At 44.2% G+C, this 20,462-nt stretch overlaps 1 protein-coding gene across 1 annotated transcript; it reads right to left on the minus strand.

Annotated features, from left to right (window-relative positions):
• Positions 1 to 13,715: 13,715 nt before the first annotated feature.
• Positions 13,716 to 19,874, minus strand: LOC129550459 (cytochrome P450 1A1). Its single transcript, XM_055418151.2, has 7 exons — positions 19,630 to 19,874; positions 16,358 to 17,217; positions 15,683 to 15,809; positions 15,505 to 15,594; positions 15,289 to 15,412; positions 15,057 to 15,143; positions 13,716 to 14,908 (listed from the first exon to the last, which is right to left on the minus strand). Exons 2-7 carry the CDS (start codon positions 17,192 to 17,194, stop codon positions 14,623 to 14,625), a joined length of 1,551 nt encoding a protein of 516 aa, XP_055274126.2. The 5' UTR covers positions 17,195 to 17,217; positions 19,630 to 19,874; the 3' UTR covers positions 13,716 to 14,622.
• Between the last annotated feature and the right edge of the window lie 588 nt (positions 19,875 to 20,462).

The raw sequence follows: 20,462 nt of genomic DNA on the forward strand, positions 1-20,462 counted from the left end.
TGCAATTGATGGGATTTCATCCTTTGTAGTGGCTGAGTAATTCAATCCTGGGTGTTCATTGGAAGGACTGATGCTAAAGTTGAAACTCCAGTACTCTGGCCACCTCCTACGACGAGTTGACTCACCGGAAAAGACTCTGATGCTGGGAAGGATTGGGGGCGGGAGGAGAAGGGGACGACAGAGAATGAGATGGCTGGATGGCATCACCAACTTGATGGACATGAGTTTGAGTGAACTCCGGGAGTTGGTGATGGACAGGGAGGCCTGGTGTGCTGTGATTCATGGGGTCGCAAAGAGTCGGACACGACTGAGCGACTGAACTGAACGGAATCATTTTACTAAAGATATATAAGCCTGCATTTCTGCTAATAAAATACCCCTGTTCCAGCAGAGACTTGGGTCCCCGTGTCGTTCTTTCTTTTTCTTTCTCTCTCTCCCTCTGTCTAATTCTCTAGAGTGTAGAAACCTGCCGAGCTCACTTTCCTGCCCGGGCTTTCAAGATCTCTTCGAGAGGACACGCTGTGCCTCCGTGAGCGGTACCAGCCCTGTCCTAGGGCTTTATTGGTTCTCTGCATAACCCAGGGAATACTAGCCTCTTTCTCTCTTTTGCTTTCTTATAGTCGACTCGGGACCACCAGGTTCCGGTCCATTAAAGGACCGCAACAACTAATTAGCATCTTTTTTGTTTCAGCTTGAACAACCCCTTTTAGCATTTCTTTTGAGGCAAATCTAGTGATTATGAACTCTCTTAGCTTTTGTTTGTTATGAAAAGTCTTTATCTCACTTAGGGCTTAATATAAAATAGCAGTGAATGTGATACATGCTATCTGATAACACAGCAATAAAATTAGTTAATAACATTAATTATATTTTTAAATTTAAACTTTAAATAATATTTAAATCATCCAACATTGTAGTGTATGACTAAATCTTTACATGTCTCCATATAATAATTTTACTAAGCAAAAAATTTAAATATGATAGGAAAAGGGGACTTATAACTAAGGGAAAATAATGACCTAGAATAAATAAAATCTTTGTCCTCTGCTTACCACTCAAGTTGAAACAAAAAGATGCTAATTAGTGAAAAATAGACTGTCAAATCTATAAGATGCTCTACATCAGCCTCATGGTAACCACTAAATGAAACCTACAGTAGATTCAGAAAAGATAAAGAGAAGGGAATCAAAGCATACCAATAAGGAAAATCATCAATTCACAAAAGAAGGCAACAGAAGAGGGGAAAAGGACAAGGGATATACAAAATAACCAGAAAACAATTTTTTTAATTGCATTAGCAAGTCCCTATGTGCCTGCATGCTTAGTTGCTTAAGTCATGTCCTACTTTTTGTGACCCTATGGACTGTAGCCTACCAGGCTTCTCTGTCCATGGAATTCTCCAGGCAAGAGTACTGGAGTGGGTTGCCATTTCCTCCTCCAGGGGATCTTCCTGACCCAGGAATAGAACCCAAATCTCATGTCTCCTGTACTGGCAGGCAAGTTCTTTACCACTAGCGCTACCTGGGAAGCCAATATCCTTATACTACCTGTCAGTTATATCTCAATAAAGCTGGGGGGAAAGGTTAAGCTTTATAAAGGATAATAGTGTTTGTATGTAGCCAAAGAATAAGAAAAGGCTATTAACTTAGTACATTTGTTCTAGCTGTCCTTTAAATTCTAATTTTCTTAGGTAATTATATAATTGTTTGTTGTTGATGTTTAGTTGGTAAGTTGTCTGACTCTTTGTGACCCCATGAACTGTATCCCTCCAGGGCCCTCTGGCCATGGGATTCTCCAGGCAAGAACAAGGAGTGGGTTGCCATTTCCTTCTCCAGGGGATTTTCCCAAACCAGGGATTGAACCCTCATCTCCTGAATTGGCAGATGTATTCTTTACTGTTGAGCTACCAGGGAAGCCTTATTTATTTTATGATTAATAGTAACTTTCAAGAGATCAAATCAGTTATAGATCTTAAAAACTAAATTTGTTACTTAAAACAATTAATATAATGTGAAAAAATGAAAAATATTAATAAGAAAAATTATCAGAAAAAAGAAATTTTTAGAATTTACATAGATAGCTCCATTTTTTAATTATTTTTTTAAATTATTTTTAATTGGAGGATAGTTGCTTTACAATGTTGTGTTGGTTTCTGCTGTACAACAATGTGAGATGCCTCAAGTTTTTGGATTTTTTTTTATTTTTATTTTTTTAAATTATGAAAGTATGATAACACATTTACAGGACAGACTTAGAAAATACAGAACAAGGTTACATATAATTCCACTATACATTACAATTTTTAAGTAGATAAATTAAGATTTTTAATTAGAGTTTCAATATCAAACTCTCAAAAATTAATAGAATAAATATACAGAGAAGTAGAAGGATATAGTACACCTGAAAAACACTGTGAACCAATTGAACATAATTAACATTTATACAATTTTCACAGAATTGTAGGCTACAAATTCTATTCAAGTTCCCATAGACTGTAAACTAGAAGTCACTGGAACACAGGGACATAAAACAAGGTACAAACATTTCATGGTCTAAAGATATTGAAATCATACAGAGTCTGTTCTCTTATCCCTATGGAATTATATTAGAAATTAATATCAAAAGATATTTTAAAATAATCCATGTATTTTCAAAAGCAAAGTGACATTTACCAAGAGAGATCTTCAACTTAGCCATTGAAAACCTCAATAAAGTTAGACGGAAAAAAACACAGAGAGTGATTGCAGAGAAGAAAGCACTTAAATGATAAATTAGTATCAAATGAGAAATTAATATTAAAAACTTTAAACAAAACCCCATGTATTTAGAAATTACATGTCCACTTTTAAATGATGGATATATCTAAGAAGCTATAACAAGGAAAACTAGAAAATGCTTGCAATGGAATAAAAATGAAAAGCGAATTTACCAGAATTTGTTGTGTGCAGCCAAAGCTGATCAATACAATTAAATACAAAGTGAATTCTTGAATAAGGTATGAAAACAAATAATGGACACTAGTTTAAAATTCTATGAAATTTGAACAAAATCTGTACTTTGGTTAATAATAGTGTATCACTTGTCAATTTCCTTTTTTTTTTTTAACAACATAGTATTTCTTTATATTCTCAGAACTGGATTAGAAGTTTCAAGCTTCATTCAAAAATCTTTTTTTTAATCACTAAGATAATAAAATTTCTAGACTTTTAGCAGTAATACTAGATGCCAAAATCTATGGAACTATATCAAAGTTTTGAATGAATATAAGTTAGAAATATAGCATTCTATTCATACTAAGTCAAGTAAGTGGAATCAAAATGTCACACTTTTTTTAGCTAGGCAAAAATTCACAAACTTTCTATAATATATATTATACATAATATATATATATATATGTGTGTGTGTCCAAAAGCTTTTTACTATGCTTGATAAAGACTTAAGAAAGAACAACAGCAACAAAGAAATAGAAAAATAGGAAAACAAACTAAATGAAATGGGAGCTCTGAATATGAAACAAAAAAGGTGAAACAAACTAGATAAAAGTAAAAGATCATCAGACAGTCCAGTTGTTTTTAAACATGGCTGCTCTTTAGAAATACCTCTGGAGCTTTGGAGAAGAAAAGCAATACCTGAGCATTTTTAGTTTTCAAAGAATTCCAAGATAATCTGCTATGCATCTGGATTTTAAAAAGTGATTACAAGTTTTTCTATTAAATGGTAGTTTTACTGATACAGAATTCTATTATTTTCTGTTGACCAATCATGATACAATAGTATTAAGCAAATGATAGTTGCATAATCACAATAGTGAAAGATGTTCATCAGTTTTCACAATCAATAATCAGACAAAAAATAAAAGGTCATTACAATTGCAAGCCATAATGGGAACATGATTAACCTAACAATATAAAATAATTACACACAATTTTAGTCAAGGCTATAGTTTTTCCAGTGGTCATGTATGGATGTGAGAGTTGGACTGTGAAGAAAGCTGATCACCAAAGAGTTGATGCTTTTGAACTGTGGTATTGGAGAAGACTCTTGAGAGTCCCTTGGACTGCAAGGAGATCCAACCAGTCCATTCTAAAGGAGATCAGTCCTGGGTGTTCATTGGAAGGACTGATGTTAAAGCTGAAGCTCCAATACTTTGGCCACCTCATGCGAGGAGTTGACTCACTGGAAAAGACTCTGATGTTGGGAAGGATTGGGGGCAGGAGGAGAAGGGGATGACAGAGAATGAGATGGTTGGATGGCATCACCGACTCAATGGAGTTGAGTTTGAGTGAACTCCGGGAGTTGGTGATGGACAGGGAGGCCTGGCGTGCTGTGATTCATGGGGTTGCAAAGAGTCGGACACGACTGAGTGACTGAACTGAACTGAACTGAACACACAACTTGGGGAGTTAAGTAGAGTGACATGGTAAATGAGTGACCTGTATTTAACCCTAGACAGCATGTTAAAAAGCAGAGACATTACTTTCCCAAGAAAGGTCCGTCTTGTCAAAACTATGGTTTTTCCAGTAGTCATGTCTGGATATTAGAGTTGGACCATAAAAAAACTGAGCACCAAAGAATTGATGCTTTTGAACTGTGGTGTTGGAGCATCAGTCCTCCCAATGAATATTCAGGACTTATTTCCTTTAGGATTGACTGGTTTGATCTTCTTGCTGTCCAAGGGACTCAAAAGAGTCTTCTTTAATGTCACAGTTCAAAAGCATCAATTCTTTGGTGCTCAGCTTTCTTTATGGTCCATCTCTTACATCCATACATGACCACTGGGAAAACCATAGATAGCTTTGACTAGACAGAACTTTGTCAGTAAAATAATATCTCTGCTTTTCAATATGCTGTCTAGGTTTGTCACAGCTTTTCTTCCAAGGAGCAAGCATCTTTTAATTGCATTGCTGCAGTCACCATCTGCATTTTGGAGCCCAACAAAATAAAGTTTGTCACTGTTTCCATTGTTTCCCCATCTATTTGCCATGAAGTGATGGGACTGGATGCCATGATCTTCATTTTTTGAGTGTTGAATTTTAAGCCAGTTTTTCACTCTCCTCTTTCACTTTCATCAAGAAGCTCTTTAGTTCCTCTATAAATACATTATGGATCAGTAACTCAGTGATGCTCACTTCTGCTGCCTTCCAGATCACTGAACTTAGCCAGGATCAAATTCACAATAAAATGCCTTCTACTCTCTGAAAAAAAAAAGGTCAAGATGGTAAATTTTATGCTATGTATATTTTACCAACATTTTTAATGGAAAAAAAAAAACAAAGCTACCTTATAATTTTGTCTAAGTACAAATAAAAGCAAGGTCACAATGCTACCCACCAAATATCCTATTGTCCCCACTTTCTGACAACATCCAGTCTAGAGCTAGTTCAGTTCAGTTCAGTTCAGTCGCTCAGTCGTGTCCGACTCTCCGCGACCCCATGAATCACAGCACGCCAGGCCTCCCTGTCCATCACCAACTCCTGGAGTTCACTCAAACTCATGTCCACAGAGTCGGTGATGCCATCCAGCCATCTCATTCTCCGTCGTCCCCTTCTCCTCCCGCCCCCAACCTTTCCCAGCATCAGAGTCTTTTCCAGTGAGTCAACTCGTCACATGAGGTGGCCAAAGTATTGCAGTTTCAGCTTTAGCATCAGTCCCTCCAATGAACATCCAGGATTGATCTCCTCTAGAATGGACTGGTTGGATCTCCTTGCAGTATAAGGGACTCTCAAGAGTCTTCTCCAACACCACAGTTCAAAAGCATCGATTCTTCGGCGATCAGCTTTCTTCACAGTCCAACTCTCACATCCATACATGACCATGGGAAAAACCATTGCCTTGACTAGATGGACCTTGGTTGGCAAAGTAATGTCTCTGCTTTTTAATATACTATCAAGGTTGGTCATAACTTTCCTTCCAAGGAGCAAGCGTCTTTTAATTTCATGGCTGCAATCAGCATCTGCAGTGATTTTGGAGCCCCAAAAAATAAAGTCTGACACTGTTTCCACTGTTTTTCCATCTATGTCCCATTAAGTGATGGGACCAGATGCCATGATCTTTGTTTTCTGAATGTTGAGCTTCAAGCCAACCTTTTCACTCTCCTCTTTCACTTTCATCAAGAGGCTTTTGAGTTCCTCTTCACTTTCTGCCATAAGGGTAGTGTCATCTGCATATCTGAGGTTATTGATATTTCTCCCAGCAATCTTGATTCCAGCTTGTGCTTCTTCCAGCCCAGCGTTCCTCATGATGTACTCTGCATATAAGTTAAATAAGCAAGGTGACAATATACAACCTTGACGTACACCTTTTCCTATTTGGAACCAGTCTGTTGTTCCATGTCCAGTTCTAACAATTGCTTCCTGACCTGCATACAGGTTTCTCAAGAGGCAGGTCAGGTGGTCTGGGATTCCCATCTCTTTCAGAATGTTCCTCAGTTTATTGTGATCGACACAGTCAAAGGCTTTGGCATAGTCAATAAAGCAGAAATAGATGTTTTTCTGAAACTCTCTTGCTTTCTCCATGATCCAGCAGATGTTGGCAATTTGATCTCTGGTGCCTCTGCCTTTTCTAAAACCTGCTTGAACATCTGGGAGTTCATGGTTTACATACTGCTGAAGCCTGGCTTGGAGAATTTTGAGCATGACTTTACTAGCGTGTGAGATGAGTGCAATTGTGCGGTAGTTTGAGCATTCTTTGGCCTTGCCTTTCTTTGGGATTGGAATGAAGACTGACCTCTTCCAGTCCTGTGGCCACTGCTGAGTTTTCCAAATCTGCTGGCATATTGAGTGCAGCACTTTCACAGCATCATCTTTCAAGACTTGAAATAGCTCAACTGGAATTCCATCACCTCCACTAGCTTTGTTCGTAGTGATGCTTTCTAAGGCCCACTTGACTTCACATTCCAAGATGTCTGGCTCTAGGTCAGTGATCACGTTATCGTGACTATCTTGGTCGTGAAGATCTTTTTTGTACAGTTCTTCTGTGTATTCCTGCCACCTCTTCTTAATATCTTCTGCTTATGTTAGGTCCATACCATTTCTGTCCTTTATCGAGCCCATCTTTGCATGAAATGTTCCCTTGGAATCTCTAATTTTCTTGAAGAGCTCTCTTGTTTTTCCTATTCTGTTGTTTTCCTCTATTTCCTTGCATTGATCACTGAGGAAGTCTTTCTTATCTCTCCTTGCTATTCTTTGGAACTCTGCATTCAGATGCTTATATCTTTCCTTTTCTCCTTTGCTTTTCTCCTCTCTTCTTTTCACAGCTATTTGTAAGGCCTCCTCAGGCAGCTATTTCGCTCTTTTGCATTTATTTTCCATGGGGATGGTCTTGGTCCCTGTCTCCTGTACAATGTCACGAACCTCCGTCCAGAGTTCATCAGGCACTCTATCAATCAGGTCTAGTCCCTTAAATCTATTTCTCACTTCCACTGTATAATCATAAGGGATTTGATTGAGGTCATATCTGAATGGTCGAGTGGTTTTCCCTACTTTCTTCAATTTAAGTCTGAACTTCGCAATAAGGAGTTCATGATCTGAGCCACAGTCAGCTCCTGGTCTTGTTTTCGCTAACTGTATACAGCTTCTCCATCTTTGGTTGCAAAGAATATAATCAATCTGATTTCGGTGTTGACCATCTGGTGATGTCCATGTGTAGAGTCTTCTCTTGTGCTGTTGGAAGAGGGTGTTTGCTATGACCAGTGCATTCTCTTGACAAAACTCTATTAGCCTTTGCCCTGCTTCATTCCGTGCTCCAAGGCCAAATTTGCCAGTTACTCCAGGTGTTTCTTGACTTTCTACTTTTGCATTCCAGTCCCCTATAATGAAAAGGACATCTTTTTTGGGTGTTAGTTCTAAAAGGTCTTGTAGGTCTTCATAGAACCGATTAACTTCGGCTTCTTCAGCAGTACTGGTTGGGGCATAGGCCTGGATTACTGTAATATTGAATGGTTTGCCTTGGAAACGAACAGAAATCATCCTGTCATTTTTAAGATTGCATCCAAGTACTGCATTTCGGACTCTTTTGTTGACCATGATAGCTACTCCATTTCTTCTAAGGGATTCCTGCCCACAGTAGTAGATATAATGGTCGTCTGAGTTAAATTCACCCATTTCAGTCCATTTTAATTCACTGATTCCTAGAATGTCAACGTTCACTCTTGCCATCTCCTGTTTGACCACTTCCAATTTGCCTTGATTCATGGACCTAACATTCCAGGTTCCTATGCAATACTGCTCTTTACAGCACCGAACCTTGCTTCTATCACTGGTCACATCCACAACTGGGTATTGGTTTTGCTTTTGCTCCATCCCTTTATTCCTTCTATAGTTATTTCTCCACTGAGCTCCAGTCTAGAGCTAACCCTCCCCTAAATCACTCCACAAAGCCCAAATCATTTAAGCTCTTTCCTAACATCCTTTTATTGAGATCCTCCAGTTCCCCATGATGTGTTTTCTCTCTCACTGTGCTGAATAAGAAACCCAGCTTGCTTAACTAGGTGTGTTCTTGGTGGCCTTTGACTGAAGGGCACTGACAACGTATATAAATTATATTTCTGTTTGGTAGAAACCAACACAATACTGTAAAGCAATTATCCTTCATTAAAAAATAAATTTAAAAAATGTTAAAAATTCTATTTCTAAAAAGCAATGAGCAATACAAATTATTTATATTATTTCTTTTATTTTTATAAAACAAGCACTCTTGAACCACACCCAGGTTAAGAAATAGAACTTTAGTGAAGGACAAGGAAGCCTGGTATGCTGCCTTCCAAGGAGGTCTCAAAGAGTCAGACATGACTTAGCGACTAAGCAACAAAAAAAAAAGCCTTCTGTATATCCTATTTCAATTATAACTCATTCCCTCCCTACAAAAGTAACCATTTTCCAAACTGTTATAGTAATTATTTCCTCATTCTTACGAGACTTACAGCCAAGTGTGTATTTCCTAGACACCATAGTTTAGCATTGTTCATTTCTAAAAATCCAATATATTGGGACTTCCCTGGTGGTCCAGTGGTTAAGACTCTGTGCTCACAATGCAGGAGGCCTAGATTCGATCCCTCATTAGGGAACTAGATCCCACATGCTGCACCTAAGACCTAATGCAGCAAAAATCTGCTTCTTTTCCTTACTCTTTTTCAGCTGAAGACCCCAGGGCTTTTGACGGGTAGATTTTCCCAAAGTCTGAATTTTATTGGTTATTCCCTGATATTTCCATTCAGCGTGTTTCTTCATCTCCTTTATTAATTGAATTGGCAGCTGGATGCAGAGAGTTGACCGGACTCTGGTTCAACCCCTTGAGAAAGACCATGGGCAGTACTGGCTCCTTTTACCAGGAGGCACACATCTGGTTTTCTCTCCTTTAATGATGCTGGCATTTGTTGGAAGCAGTGGTGGATACAAAATAGTGACATTCCAATTCCATTGTTTCTTTTTTTTTTAGCATTTTATTTTGTATTGGAGTATAGCTAATTAACAATGTTGTGATAATCCAATTCTATTAATTCTTTTTCAATTATTAATTGGAATACTTTCATTAAGAGATGTTTCTTCTTGGGGTGAAAGGTGGAAGGGAGATTTAACAGGGAGGAGACATATGTATACCTATGGCTGATTTATGTTGATATATGGCAGAAACCAACAAAATGTTGTAAGGCAATTATCCTCCAATTAAAAATAAATAAATTTTTAAAAAGAGATGCTACTTCTTATGTACTATTTGGTTATCTGCAAGTATAGTTCTTATAGGAAAGATAGGATGAATGCTTGATTCTGCTTTTGTTTTTCATTTTTTGAGGTAATGAATTGGTTTTTCTGAAGATAAACAACTCGTCTAAATAGATATGTGTATATGTGCATGTATATATATCCTTGTAGACTCATGGATTCAACGATATTTGATAGGTTTTCATCCATGGCAGTTTTATTATTGACAGTCAAATTGTGCAATCTTTGACCTGTTGGAGGCTCTTCTGTTGGGCTCCTGCATGGCTTGATCGACTTGATGGTATTTGTGGCTTCTTTGCTATCTGATATGAACAAATGTTTCAGGTCCTCTTTTACATTTTCTGCCCTGGTTCTGTAACCAGCATTTCTCCAAGAAGCCTTGGATAGTAATTTAAGCATTCAGGATGCTCACTGTTGAGTTGGTCATGGTTTCTAACATTTAGAAATATATATACATAAGATATACATAATATGAAGTGAAGTAGCAATCGCACTTCTGGGCATACACACCGAGGAAATCAGAATTGAAAGAGACACATGTACTCCAATGTTCATCGCAGCACTGTTTATAATAGCCAGGACATGGAAGCAACCTAGATGTCCATCTGCAGACAAATGGATAAGAAAGCTTTGGTACATATATACAATGGAGTATTACTCAGCCATTAAAAAGAATGCATTTGAATCATTTCTAATGAGGTGGATGAAACTGGAGCCTATTATACAGAGTGAAGACAGAAAGAAACGCACCAATACAGTATACTAACACATATATATGGAATTTAGAAAGATGGAAATATAACCCTGTATACGAGACAGCAAAAGAGACACAGTTGTATCGAACAGTCTTTGGGACTTTGTGGGAGAGGGTGAGGGTGGGATGATTTGAGAGAATGACATTGAAACATGTATGTTGTCATATGTGAAACAAATCAGCAGTTCAGGGTCAATGCATGTTACAGGATACTCGGGGCTGGTGTGCGGGGATGACCCAGAGGGAGGATAAAGGGAGGAGGGAGGTTAAGGGGGGTTCAGGAGGGGGAACTCATGTACACCTGGGGCGAATTCATGTCAATGTATGGCAAAACCAACCAATATAATATTGTAAAAAAAAAAAAAAAAGAATATTCTAACCTGGGGGAAAAAAAATAAAAAACCTAGAAAAAAAAATATGAAGTGAAGTGAAGTGAAAGTCACTCAGTCATGTCTGACTCTTTGTGATCCCACGGACTATACAGTCCGTGGAATTCTCTAGCAGTGTTCTGTAACTACAGGGTTCTGTAGCCTCTCCCTTCTCCAGGAGATCTTCCCAACCCAGGGATCGAACCCAGGTCTCCCACATTGCAGGCGGTTTCTTTACCAGCTGAGCCACAAGGGAAGCCCAAGAATGCTGGAGTGGGTAGCCTATCCCTTCTTCAGGGGATCTTCCTGACCCAGGAATCGAGACCCAGGGGTCTCCTGCATTGCAGGCAGATTCTTTAGCAACTGAGCTATGATGTATAATATAATAATATATAATACATATTACATATACACAGTGTATTTTTGTATATTACATGTGTACCTCCTTAACCCACAACACTCTATAGTCTCAAAATAAAAAATACTAATATTACCACTACCAATATGATTAGTGAAAACAGTTCCATAAATTGTTGTGCATATGCTGTCTCCATTCCACCCCTTCTTTAGAATAAAGAGTGGTATAGATTTTCTTTTTTTCACTGTTTCAGCTGTTTTAAACTGCAAACTTTGGTGGATTTTAGTATATTCACAAATTTATACAACCATCATCACTATCTAATTTCAGAATATTTCCACCAAACCTAAAAAAAATCCTGTACCTTTCACTGTGCCCACCCCCTATCCCCTGGCAACCACTAATCTACTCAAAACTTTCTGTCTGTCTGCATTTGCATGTTTTAGACACTTCATATAAATGAAAACATGCAATACGTAGCCTGCTATCTCTGGCTTCTTCACTTAGCATCATCATTTGAAGGCTCATTTATGTTATATCATCTAAGTTTTTTATTTTATTGATTTTTTCTTTGATTTTTGGCTGTGCTGGGTCTTCATTGCTGCACACGGACTTTCTCTAGTTGTGACAGAGGGAGCTACTCTCTGGTTGTGGTGCATGGGCCTCTTGCTGTGGTGTCTTCTCTTGTTGCGGAGCACAGGCTCTAGGGCATGCAAGTTTCAGCAGTTGTAGCTCAGGGGATTAGTTGCCCAGTGCATGTGGAATCTTCCCCAACCGGGGATCAAACCTGCATCCCCTGCATTGGCAGGTGGATTCTTAACCACTGGGGGACCAGGGAAGTCCTACAAGTTGTTTTTTTTTTAAGTAAAAAATAAATCAATATAAGAATGATTGGATGCCAAATTCCTCATCCTCCTATATAAACAGGGTTGCTCCAGCTGACTTCAGCTCCTTCCCTGAAGCAGCCTGAAACTTTTGATGAGTGGGAGTGCTTTCCTGACAGAAAGCACAGCGCATGAATGGCAACCCCTCGTCACTGCACAGTGCTTCAGGAAGAAGGCTGGGCTGGGCTGGGGTCACAGCACAAGATGCATCTCCTCTCAGAGTCCCTTAGCCAGAATAGCTCCTGATTATGTAGGTCCAGGGGCTTTCCTGGTAGCTCAACTGGTAAAGAACCCACCTGCAATGCAGGAGACCCTGGTTTGATTTCTGGGTTGGGAAGATCCCCTGGAGAAAAGATAGGCTACCCACTCCAGTATCCATGGGCTTCCCTGGTGGCTCAGATAGTAAAGAACCCACCTGCAATGTGGGAGACCTGGGTTTGATTCCTGGGTTGGGAAGATCCCCTGGAGGATGGCATGGCAACCCACTCCAGTATTCTTGCCTGGAGAATCCCCATGGACAGGGAAGCCTGGCGTGCTGCAGTCCATGGGGTCGCAAAGAATTGGACATGACTGAGTGACTAATCACAGTATAGCATGTAGGTCCAGCCTCTGTCCCTACTTGCTACCACTACTCTGCCATCCCAAATGGAGAAGGGTGATTTTAGTGTTGAAATCTGGGCCAAAGTCAGCCTATGGGACCCGATGATCAAACACCTTGTTCTCCATCTGTGACCAGTCGTGGGATCTAATATAGTGCAGGACCTGAGCCCAGTATGGCTAGTGAAGAACAAGCAGACCATGACTTCTGAGCTGAGAACCATCCCCACCCCCAATACAGTGACCATAGTCTACTTCTTGGACTTGAGATCTACTGCTGTGAGACCCAAGTGAGTCTGCCTCACGTCTTTCAAGGAGGGCCCTGTGCATATATCCCCAAGACCTGGTTACCTTTCCCAGCACCCACTCCCCTGCCCACCCAGCCCGATCTGGCTCTCTGCTTTACCCTCCTGCTGTGTATCTGGCTGTTAGAGACCTGGTCACCATGAACTGGGGTCTTCTCAGTTGGCTCTAGTGGTAAAGAACCCACCTGCCGATGCAGGAAACATAAGAGATGTGGGTTCAGTCCCTGGATTGGAAAGATTCTCTGGAGGAGGGCATGGCAACCCACTCCAGTATTCTTACTTAGAGAATCCCATGGACAGAGGAGCCTGGCAGGCTACAGTCCACAGGGTCACAAAGAGTCGGACACAACTGAAGCGACTTAGCATGCATGCACGGACAATGAATAGGATGAGTGTTAATGAGTTAGTTCCCCCGACCAGCTTAGGAGGCTCTTGAAGGGACCATTTTTCATTCACTTTATCTCCCCCAATGCCTGCTTCAGAGAATGTTCTTCATCAATGTGTGATCAGCTAGAGAAGGAGGAAGGCAGTGAAGTGACAGAGTCTTGTGCCCAAATCAGACTGCAAGCTGCCTGAGAGCAGTGGCTTCTGAGAGCTCCTGAGAGCACCACTTCCTCCTCCCCCTCTGTGTCCCCCCACAGCAAAACCCAACACAAGACTAGGCTCAGACTGGGCACGTAGATGCCTTCATTCAAGATTTAAAAAATCTCCACCAATAAGGACTTCTGAATAATATCTTTATTTAGCTAAGGTAGATAGATATTTCCTACACATTTCTGGATACCTGGGTTAGAATTTTCTTCATGGCTCTCAATAAGCTGCTCTTAAGCTCTTGTATATAGTAAATACAAACCTGCAAGTACAATACAGGCTAAAATGAAAAGGTCCTTGCATACAAACCAAACATGTTTAAAAGATTTTTTAACACAGGGTATATTGAAAGGTGATGCAGTAGAAGGTGACTCGATTACCACCCCCTCCCTCCTGATCCAGTCCTGGTGCCTGGATTTGGGCCCTCCCTCTGCTCTCCGCTCCTGTTAGACACATGTCCTCAGCCCTCCCTGGACAGGAACAGGGGCCTCGCAAGGCCAGGCAGCAGCCCCACCCCTGCCTGCAGAGAGGACGGTCGTCTCCCAGGCACAGTGTCCCAGACCCTAGTGGTCAGATTGCTCAGCCTTGTTTAAGCCGGGAGACTACCTCCATGTCAGTATTCTGGACTGCCTCTCCCCCTCGTCTTGATGGCTCCCAATTGTCAAAGAGATTGGTCAGGCCCTGGTGTGACCTGTTCTGAATGTTTCTCAAGCCAGGCAGCCTCCATGGAAAGCCAACCAGGTAGTGGGCTGGGCCCAGGGGCTTCCCAAAAGTTCTTTAGAGGTTTCCAAAGGCCTGAGGACCCTCTAGCCTTTCCAGCACAACTTCAGATGGGCTCCATCAGGTCCTGTGTGGCCCATGATGTGTCCACTATCTGTGGTCAGTGTGCAGAAGGACAAGTCCAGGGTGGGGGGCAGGTATGATCCCTCAGGCTTGCCCACAGCTCAGACAGCAAAAAATCAGCCTGACAATGTCTGTGGGTTTTAGGCTCCCCTGGGCTAGGCCCCTGGCCTGGCTACCCAGAGAGGGGCAGGGCTGTCTGTCCCCTAAGAGCGCATGTGCGCCTGAAAGTGCTCACAGCGGGCGTACTTCATGGTCAGCCCATACAGGGGGGTCACGTCCACCTTCACACCCGGGGTCACACGGAATTCCACCTGATGCAGCAGGATGGCCAAGAAGAGAAAGACCTCCAAGCGGGCGATCGTCTCACCGATGCACTTCCGCTTGCCCAAGCCGAACAGCATCAGCTTCTCACTCAGTACTTTGTTGATGGCGCCATCACTAGTGAGAAACCGTTCTGGCCGGAACTCAGATGGATCCTCCCATAGCTTCCTGTAATCAGAGAGAAGCAGCTGAAGAGGCAGCCTGGGGACTCAGAACCATCAAGCAGGTTGAGCCCCAGCTGAAAAGAAAAGGGTTCAGGCAAGTGGCCCAGAGACAGAAAAGTGCAGGGGAGCTTTCCCTGCCACTCTCAACTTACTGGTCATGGTTGATCTGCCATTGGTTCACAAAGACACAGCGCCCCTTGGGGATGTAAAAGCCATTCAGATTGGTGTCTCTTGTGGTACTGAGGAGGAAGGAAGCTCAGTCAGGCTCAGGGCCACAAGGCGATCTCCCTGTCTCCCATACCCTGTCCCTCCTACCACCCTGATCAGGTACATGAACTGAAGTAAGGCCCAGCATCAGACAGCAGCAGATCCATGGGGCCTCACCTGTGGGGGATGGTGAAGGGGACAAAGGAGGAATGTCGGAAGGTCTCCAGCATGAAGGCCTCCAAATAGGGCAGCTGGGGTCTGTCAGAGAGCCGGGGCCACCGCGCCCTGCCAACCACTGTGTCTGCAGAGCACAGAGGACCAGACAGGTCAGGGGCCACTCAGACCTTGGCTGGGCCTCCTGCCTTGAGCCCTCTGAGGGAAGCCACCACCTACCCAGCTCCTCCTGAATCTTTTTTTGCACCCTGGGGCTTGTCACCAGATACAGGAGGCTCCAAGAGATGGCAGTTGTGACTGTGTCAAACCCTGGCCAGGGGAGAACAGGGGGAGAAGTTAGGTGCTTGGTGGGTCAGGGCAGCTGACCATAGGAATGATATAATGGAGTAATTCATACCGGCTCCAAAGAGGTCTATGACGACATTAATGATCTTTTCATCCGACAGCTGGATATTGGCATTCTCGTCCAGCCTCTTGTCCTGACAGTGCTCAATCAGGCTGTCGGTGATGTCCCGGATATGACCCTAGGGAAGGCCCACAGGTAAGGAAGATCCCAAACCCAGAACTGCTTCTCCATCCAGACCTGGTCCCTTCCCTTCCCTAGCATCTTTGTCCAAGGGGTGACCACACACACCCACACCCACCCACCCCCAGCTTCTCTTGTCTCTCCAAGGCTCTCACCTGACCCAGAATATTTGCAACCCCAACTTGAGGGACATTCGACAGAGTCTAGTAACATTATCATCTGCACATGCCCTTTACACCTTTCTCTCCCATGAGGCCAGAAGACCAACTCTTTAACTCTTCTTGGTTCCTACCACAACTAGGTTAGGGTCCTGCATGGACTGGCTCTACGGTAGATACTGCTGTCTGATGGAAAGTTAGAAGGACTGGACAATAAAAAATTCTATTTTCCTGCCAAGGATGGTATCCCCTCCACTACCGGCTTCAAAATCCCAGGCTGAAGGCCTGTGAGATCCTCCCAAACTCTACTCTGCTCCAGCTATCTCTGACTCTTGACCCCTGATTATACCTGCTCCCTGCCACCCACCTGCCTCTCCCTAGTCTATACCTTCTCAAATGTTGTATAGTGTTCCTTGACTATCTTCTGTACAAAGACATAGAACCTCCGATTCAGGTCCTTGAAGAGGTCCAGGGCAGTGTTGGGCAGGTAACGGAGGACAGGGATGAAGTCAGCTGGGTTCCCGGAGGCAGTTATCTCCCCGAACTCATTACTTAGGTTGATGAGGCTAAGAAACTCTTGGTCATCGTGGTCATAGCGCCGGCCAAAGCATATGGCACAGATGACATTGGCCACTGACACCACTATATACCTGTAGGGGTCGAAGTGCCCAGGCCCTGCCATCAGCTCCTGGAACTTGCCCAGGAGGGCCTCAGCCTCCTTGCTCACGTGCTCTTCCAGGTAGCAGGAGGATGAGGATGCTGGGTCCGAGGCGGTGGAGAAACTCTTCAAAGCATTTTGGGCCAGACGTCGCCGGGCAGCCCATGTTGGTCCAGAGTCTGGGTTGAAGGTCATGCTCTGGCCGTTAGAGATCAAGGTGAAGCTGTAGAGGTCGGGCCGGCCCTTGAAATCATCGCCCTGCCGCACCAGGGCCTGCCGGATGGTGTCCAGGCCGCTGAGCACAAGCACGGGTGTGCAGCCAATACGGATCTGCAGCACGTCCCCATAGCGCTGGCTCAGCTGCGACAGGACCACGTGTGGGTTCTTCCCCAGGGTCAGCATGTGCCCGAGCAGGGGCCAGCCCCAGGGCTCTGGTGGACTCTTCAGGCCTTGAGGGACCCGAGGTCGCCAGGTCCTGACCACCCAGGATACCAGGCAGAAGACGGCAGAGACCAGGAGAAGTTCTGTGGCTGAGATGGGGATGGGGAGTCCAAACATAGAAAACATGATCCACGTAGATTCCAAGGTGGCTGGTGAGAGGTGAGATGGGAGGAAAAGGTCAAAAGATCTGACGGGTGGATGGAGGGAGCCAGTGTCCTAAAATGTCAGCACACCAGTCAACAAAAGGGAAAACCTTATCCAGAACTGTTCACTGGGCATGAAATGGGAGAGGAGATAGGAGAAGCTGTTTGCTGAGCTGCCAACTCCATACCAAGAAGTTCAGCCATTCTTCATTCAGTCCTGGCCACAGCCTTTGTGGCAGGCAGCACTGAGGCTCAGAAAAAGTACATAACTTGCCCAAAGTCACACAGCCAGCAATGATAGAATCCAAATCCCAATCCAAATTTGTCTAATTCCAGAACCTCTTAAATGCCATACCAATCTCAATGTCAGTTTGTGATTTCCATAGAACACCTATACTATTGTTTATTTCATATTTTTCTAAAATCAACTTTAAATCCACCCACTTAGCACCATTTCAACAATAACAGCTGTGTGAAAATACAGGTTTGTTGTTTCCCCGAACATATATTAAAATCAGCACATAATCAATGTATATCACTCAATTCCCCTTGAGTGTTACCCACCCAACTTGGGAAAACACTACCAAAGAACTAAGGGTACCCTCTTCTTCAGGTTCATTTCACATTTGGGGAAACTGACCTCCAGAGGAGGCACTGACTTGGCTAAAGGCACCCAGCTCTCAGACAGAGCCAGGACTCAGACTTCTTAGGTAACGTTCCCTGGGAAGATTCATGGCTCAATCTTCCCTGTTCCTATGTTCCTGTGATAGGTACCTCTCTTTGAAGAGTGGTCAGATCAACTGATGAAAAGGAATCTCAGTACCGTCAGTTCTCTACTGTTCAAACCCAGGATCTAGGGAATCTAGCCAGACACCAGGACACAGTGGGGAGGGGACAGGGGACTGCCCTCTTTCCTTACTGTCTAAACCACAGTGCCCTTAGCCCCAGCTCTCTAAACTCAGCTGACTCACAGTTTAAAAGCAGCTGGAGGCCAACTAGATTGAGGCTCCCGGTCACAAAATTCCAGGTCAAGGTTTTCACTGGGCTCAATTTTCAATGAATGAATAGTCTGGACCTCCCCCATTTGCCAGTCACTCTAGAGCTGTGAATAAATGGAAGGATCCTACCAGACAAAGGCTGTAAGAAAACTCTGGACTGGAACATAGGAAACTAGGAATGGAGCTAAATTTAACTGACACTGACACTGACACAATACTTTATCTCTCTAGGTTCGTCTAGAAAGGGTGTGCAAATTCATGGACTCCTCTCTTCGAGGCGTGGGGCTATGACAGGGGCATCTTACTGATGCCCTGGACTGGAGGTCAGGACACAGGGTTCCAGGCTTTATGACATGGCCTTGGATTGGACAGTTCATTTTACCCTTCTGGGCTTCAGTCACAGCACCTGAGAGAAGGGATGGGACATGATCTCTGATTCAGGGTGCCCAGCTGATCTCAGATAAGAGAAAACTCAGATCTTTCCTATGAGGTTAAGCACAGTCTGACTAGTGAAGTTTCCCTACAGAAGAGCCACCCAAGAGGGGAGGTAGTATGGTTCCTACCTGAACTACTATAGCTGTCTAGGGAGGCTTCCTGAAGGAGCTGAACCCCAAAGCACACTTGAGTCTAGACTCCTTGAGTGAACTGGGGACACTGCTAGGCCTTGGCGTGCTATGGGGTCCCCTTCTGCACACTGAGTACTCCAAAGACCCCTAGCCTTAGTAAGATGGTAGGAGGCCAAGAGAGGTGTGATTGCTGAGTTTTCAGGGTCAAGTTTTCTGCAGAGGGCAGTCTCTCACACTGATCAGCCACCAGCAGAGGCCAGAGAAGACAGTGGAACAGGGAAGGTCCCTGGACAATGCCCAAGACTCCCTCTCAGATCAGCCTCCCTTGTCCAGCCAACACCTCTCAGCACTGACAAGCTATGCTTCAGGAGGGTGGCCCCGCCAGGAGTAGCTTTTGGATAAGGCAGGGTACAGCTGGTAAGAACCCAACTTGCCCCCTTATCCACCCTGACCACAGAGAAGCCTCCTCCTCACACAGCCTGAAGGAGTGCTGTACTGCCTCCCAGTCTCTCACACCTGTGTCCTATTCCTACCTTCCAGGTGACCTCCATGGGGAAGTCCCCAGGCATTCCAGGAGTCAGTAGGGGATGAGCTGGAGCCTAGGTCCTGGAATCCTGAGAGGGGAGCAGTTCTGGTACTAGCCATGGAATCTCGGGCAAGTCCAGCCCTTCCCCTGGCTTCAGTTTCCCCACTTAGTAAGGGAAGCTGAACTGCCTCCTTACTAAGAACACTCATAGCCTCCTTTTCTATTTTTTTTTTTTTTTTTTTGAGGTGCTAGACCAGGAAGACATGGAGGCATCAAAATTTTCCTTTTGGCGGAGGGAAGCGACAACCCAGAAACCCCCAGCACTCACCTGCGGCTGTGAGGGGGTGCAGAGCTGGGTTGGGAAGAGTGGTCTCTGGAGCCAGGGACCCCAAAGAAGATCAGGGAAGGCTCCAAGGAATTGTCACCTTCAGAGTGAGGGTGAAAGCAATGCCACCTTTATAGGCGGCTTGGGCGTGTGGCCACGCCTCCCGGAGCGCGGGGATGGGAAAGAAGGAGGGGCAGGGGGGAGGGGAACTGGTCGCTTTTGGAAGCTTTGGGACCGGGGGGGGGGGGGGGGGGCGAGAGAGGACGCTGGGGGATAGGAGGTAAGAACCAACTCTGGAGATGCCTCCATCAAGTGCTGGCTCTTAAAGGGATGAAGGCTAGGGGTACTTGGGACCCTCAGTTCCAAGGTACTCCTGGACAAGCGCAGAGCCCAGTTGGGGAGGAGTTTGGGGAAGAAATCCCATAATAGCCCTAAAGAGGGTATAGGGGTGCTCCATCCCGGGGCACGGGGACCAGTCACCATCATTTTTGCATCCACTGAACACTGGGAGTGCTTCCTCTACCAGCAGATAGGAACCAGGCTGGCTGGCAGGGGCGGAGCTGCGCGGTGATGACCTCCTAACCCCTGTTATTGAGTCCAGGCTCGCGTGAGAAGCAAGGCGACCCCAGCCCCGAGGTCACTAGGGCCGGAAGGCCAGAGGCGCCGATTGGCTGGCCCCTTTCCCCAGAGCCTCCCCCACCCCCAGAACCCCCAGAGCCCGGACGACTAGAAGTCCGCGCTCCCTGATGGAAGGGCCGGAATGCGGGAAGGGCTCGAGAATGTGCAGCCTTGCTGAGAGCACACTAGCTGGACACGTTGAGCCGCCCCTAGGACCA

The sequence above is a fragment of the Moschus berezovskii genome, chromosome 21 (assembly GCF_049115385.1).
Source record: "Moschus berezovskii isolate FMDL1 chromosome 21, NW_MosBer_1.0, whole genome shotgun sequence".
NCBI lineage: Eukaryota > Metazoa > Chordata > Mammalia > Artiodactyla > Moschidae > Moschus > Moschus berezovskii.

Excerpts from the sequence above, each read along its gene's own strand:
- LOC129550459 (XM_055418151.2), bottom strand. The coding sequence starts at position 17,194 with ATGTTTTCTATGTTTGGACTCCCCATCCCCATCTCAGCCACAGAACTT. Across the intron at positions 15,595-15,682 it reads CATAGACCTCTTTGGAGCCG|GGTTTGACACAGTCACAACT; the intron begins GTATGAATTACT and ends TCCCCTGGCCAG. Across the intron at positions 15,413-15,504 it reads AAAGATTCAGGAGGAGCTGG|ACACAGTGGTTGGCAGGGCG; the intron begins GTAGGTGGTGGC and ends TGTGCTCTGCAG.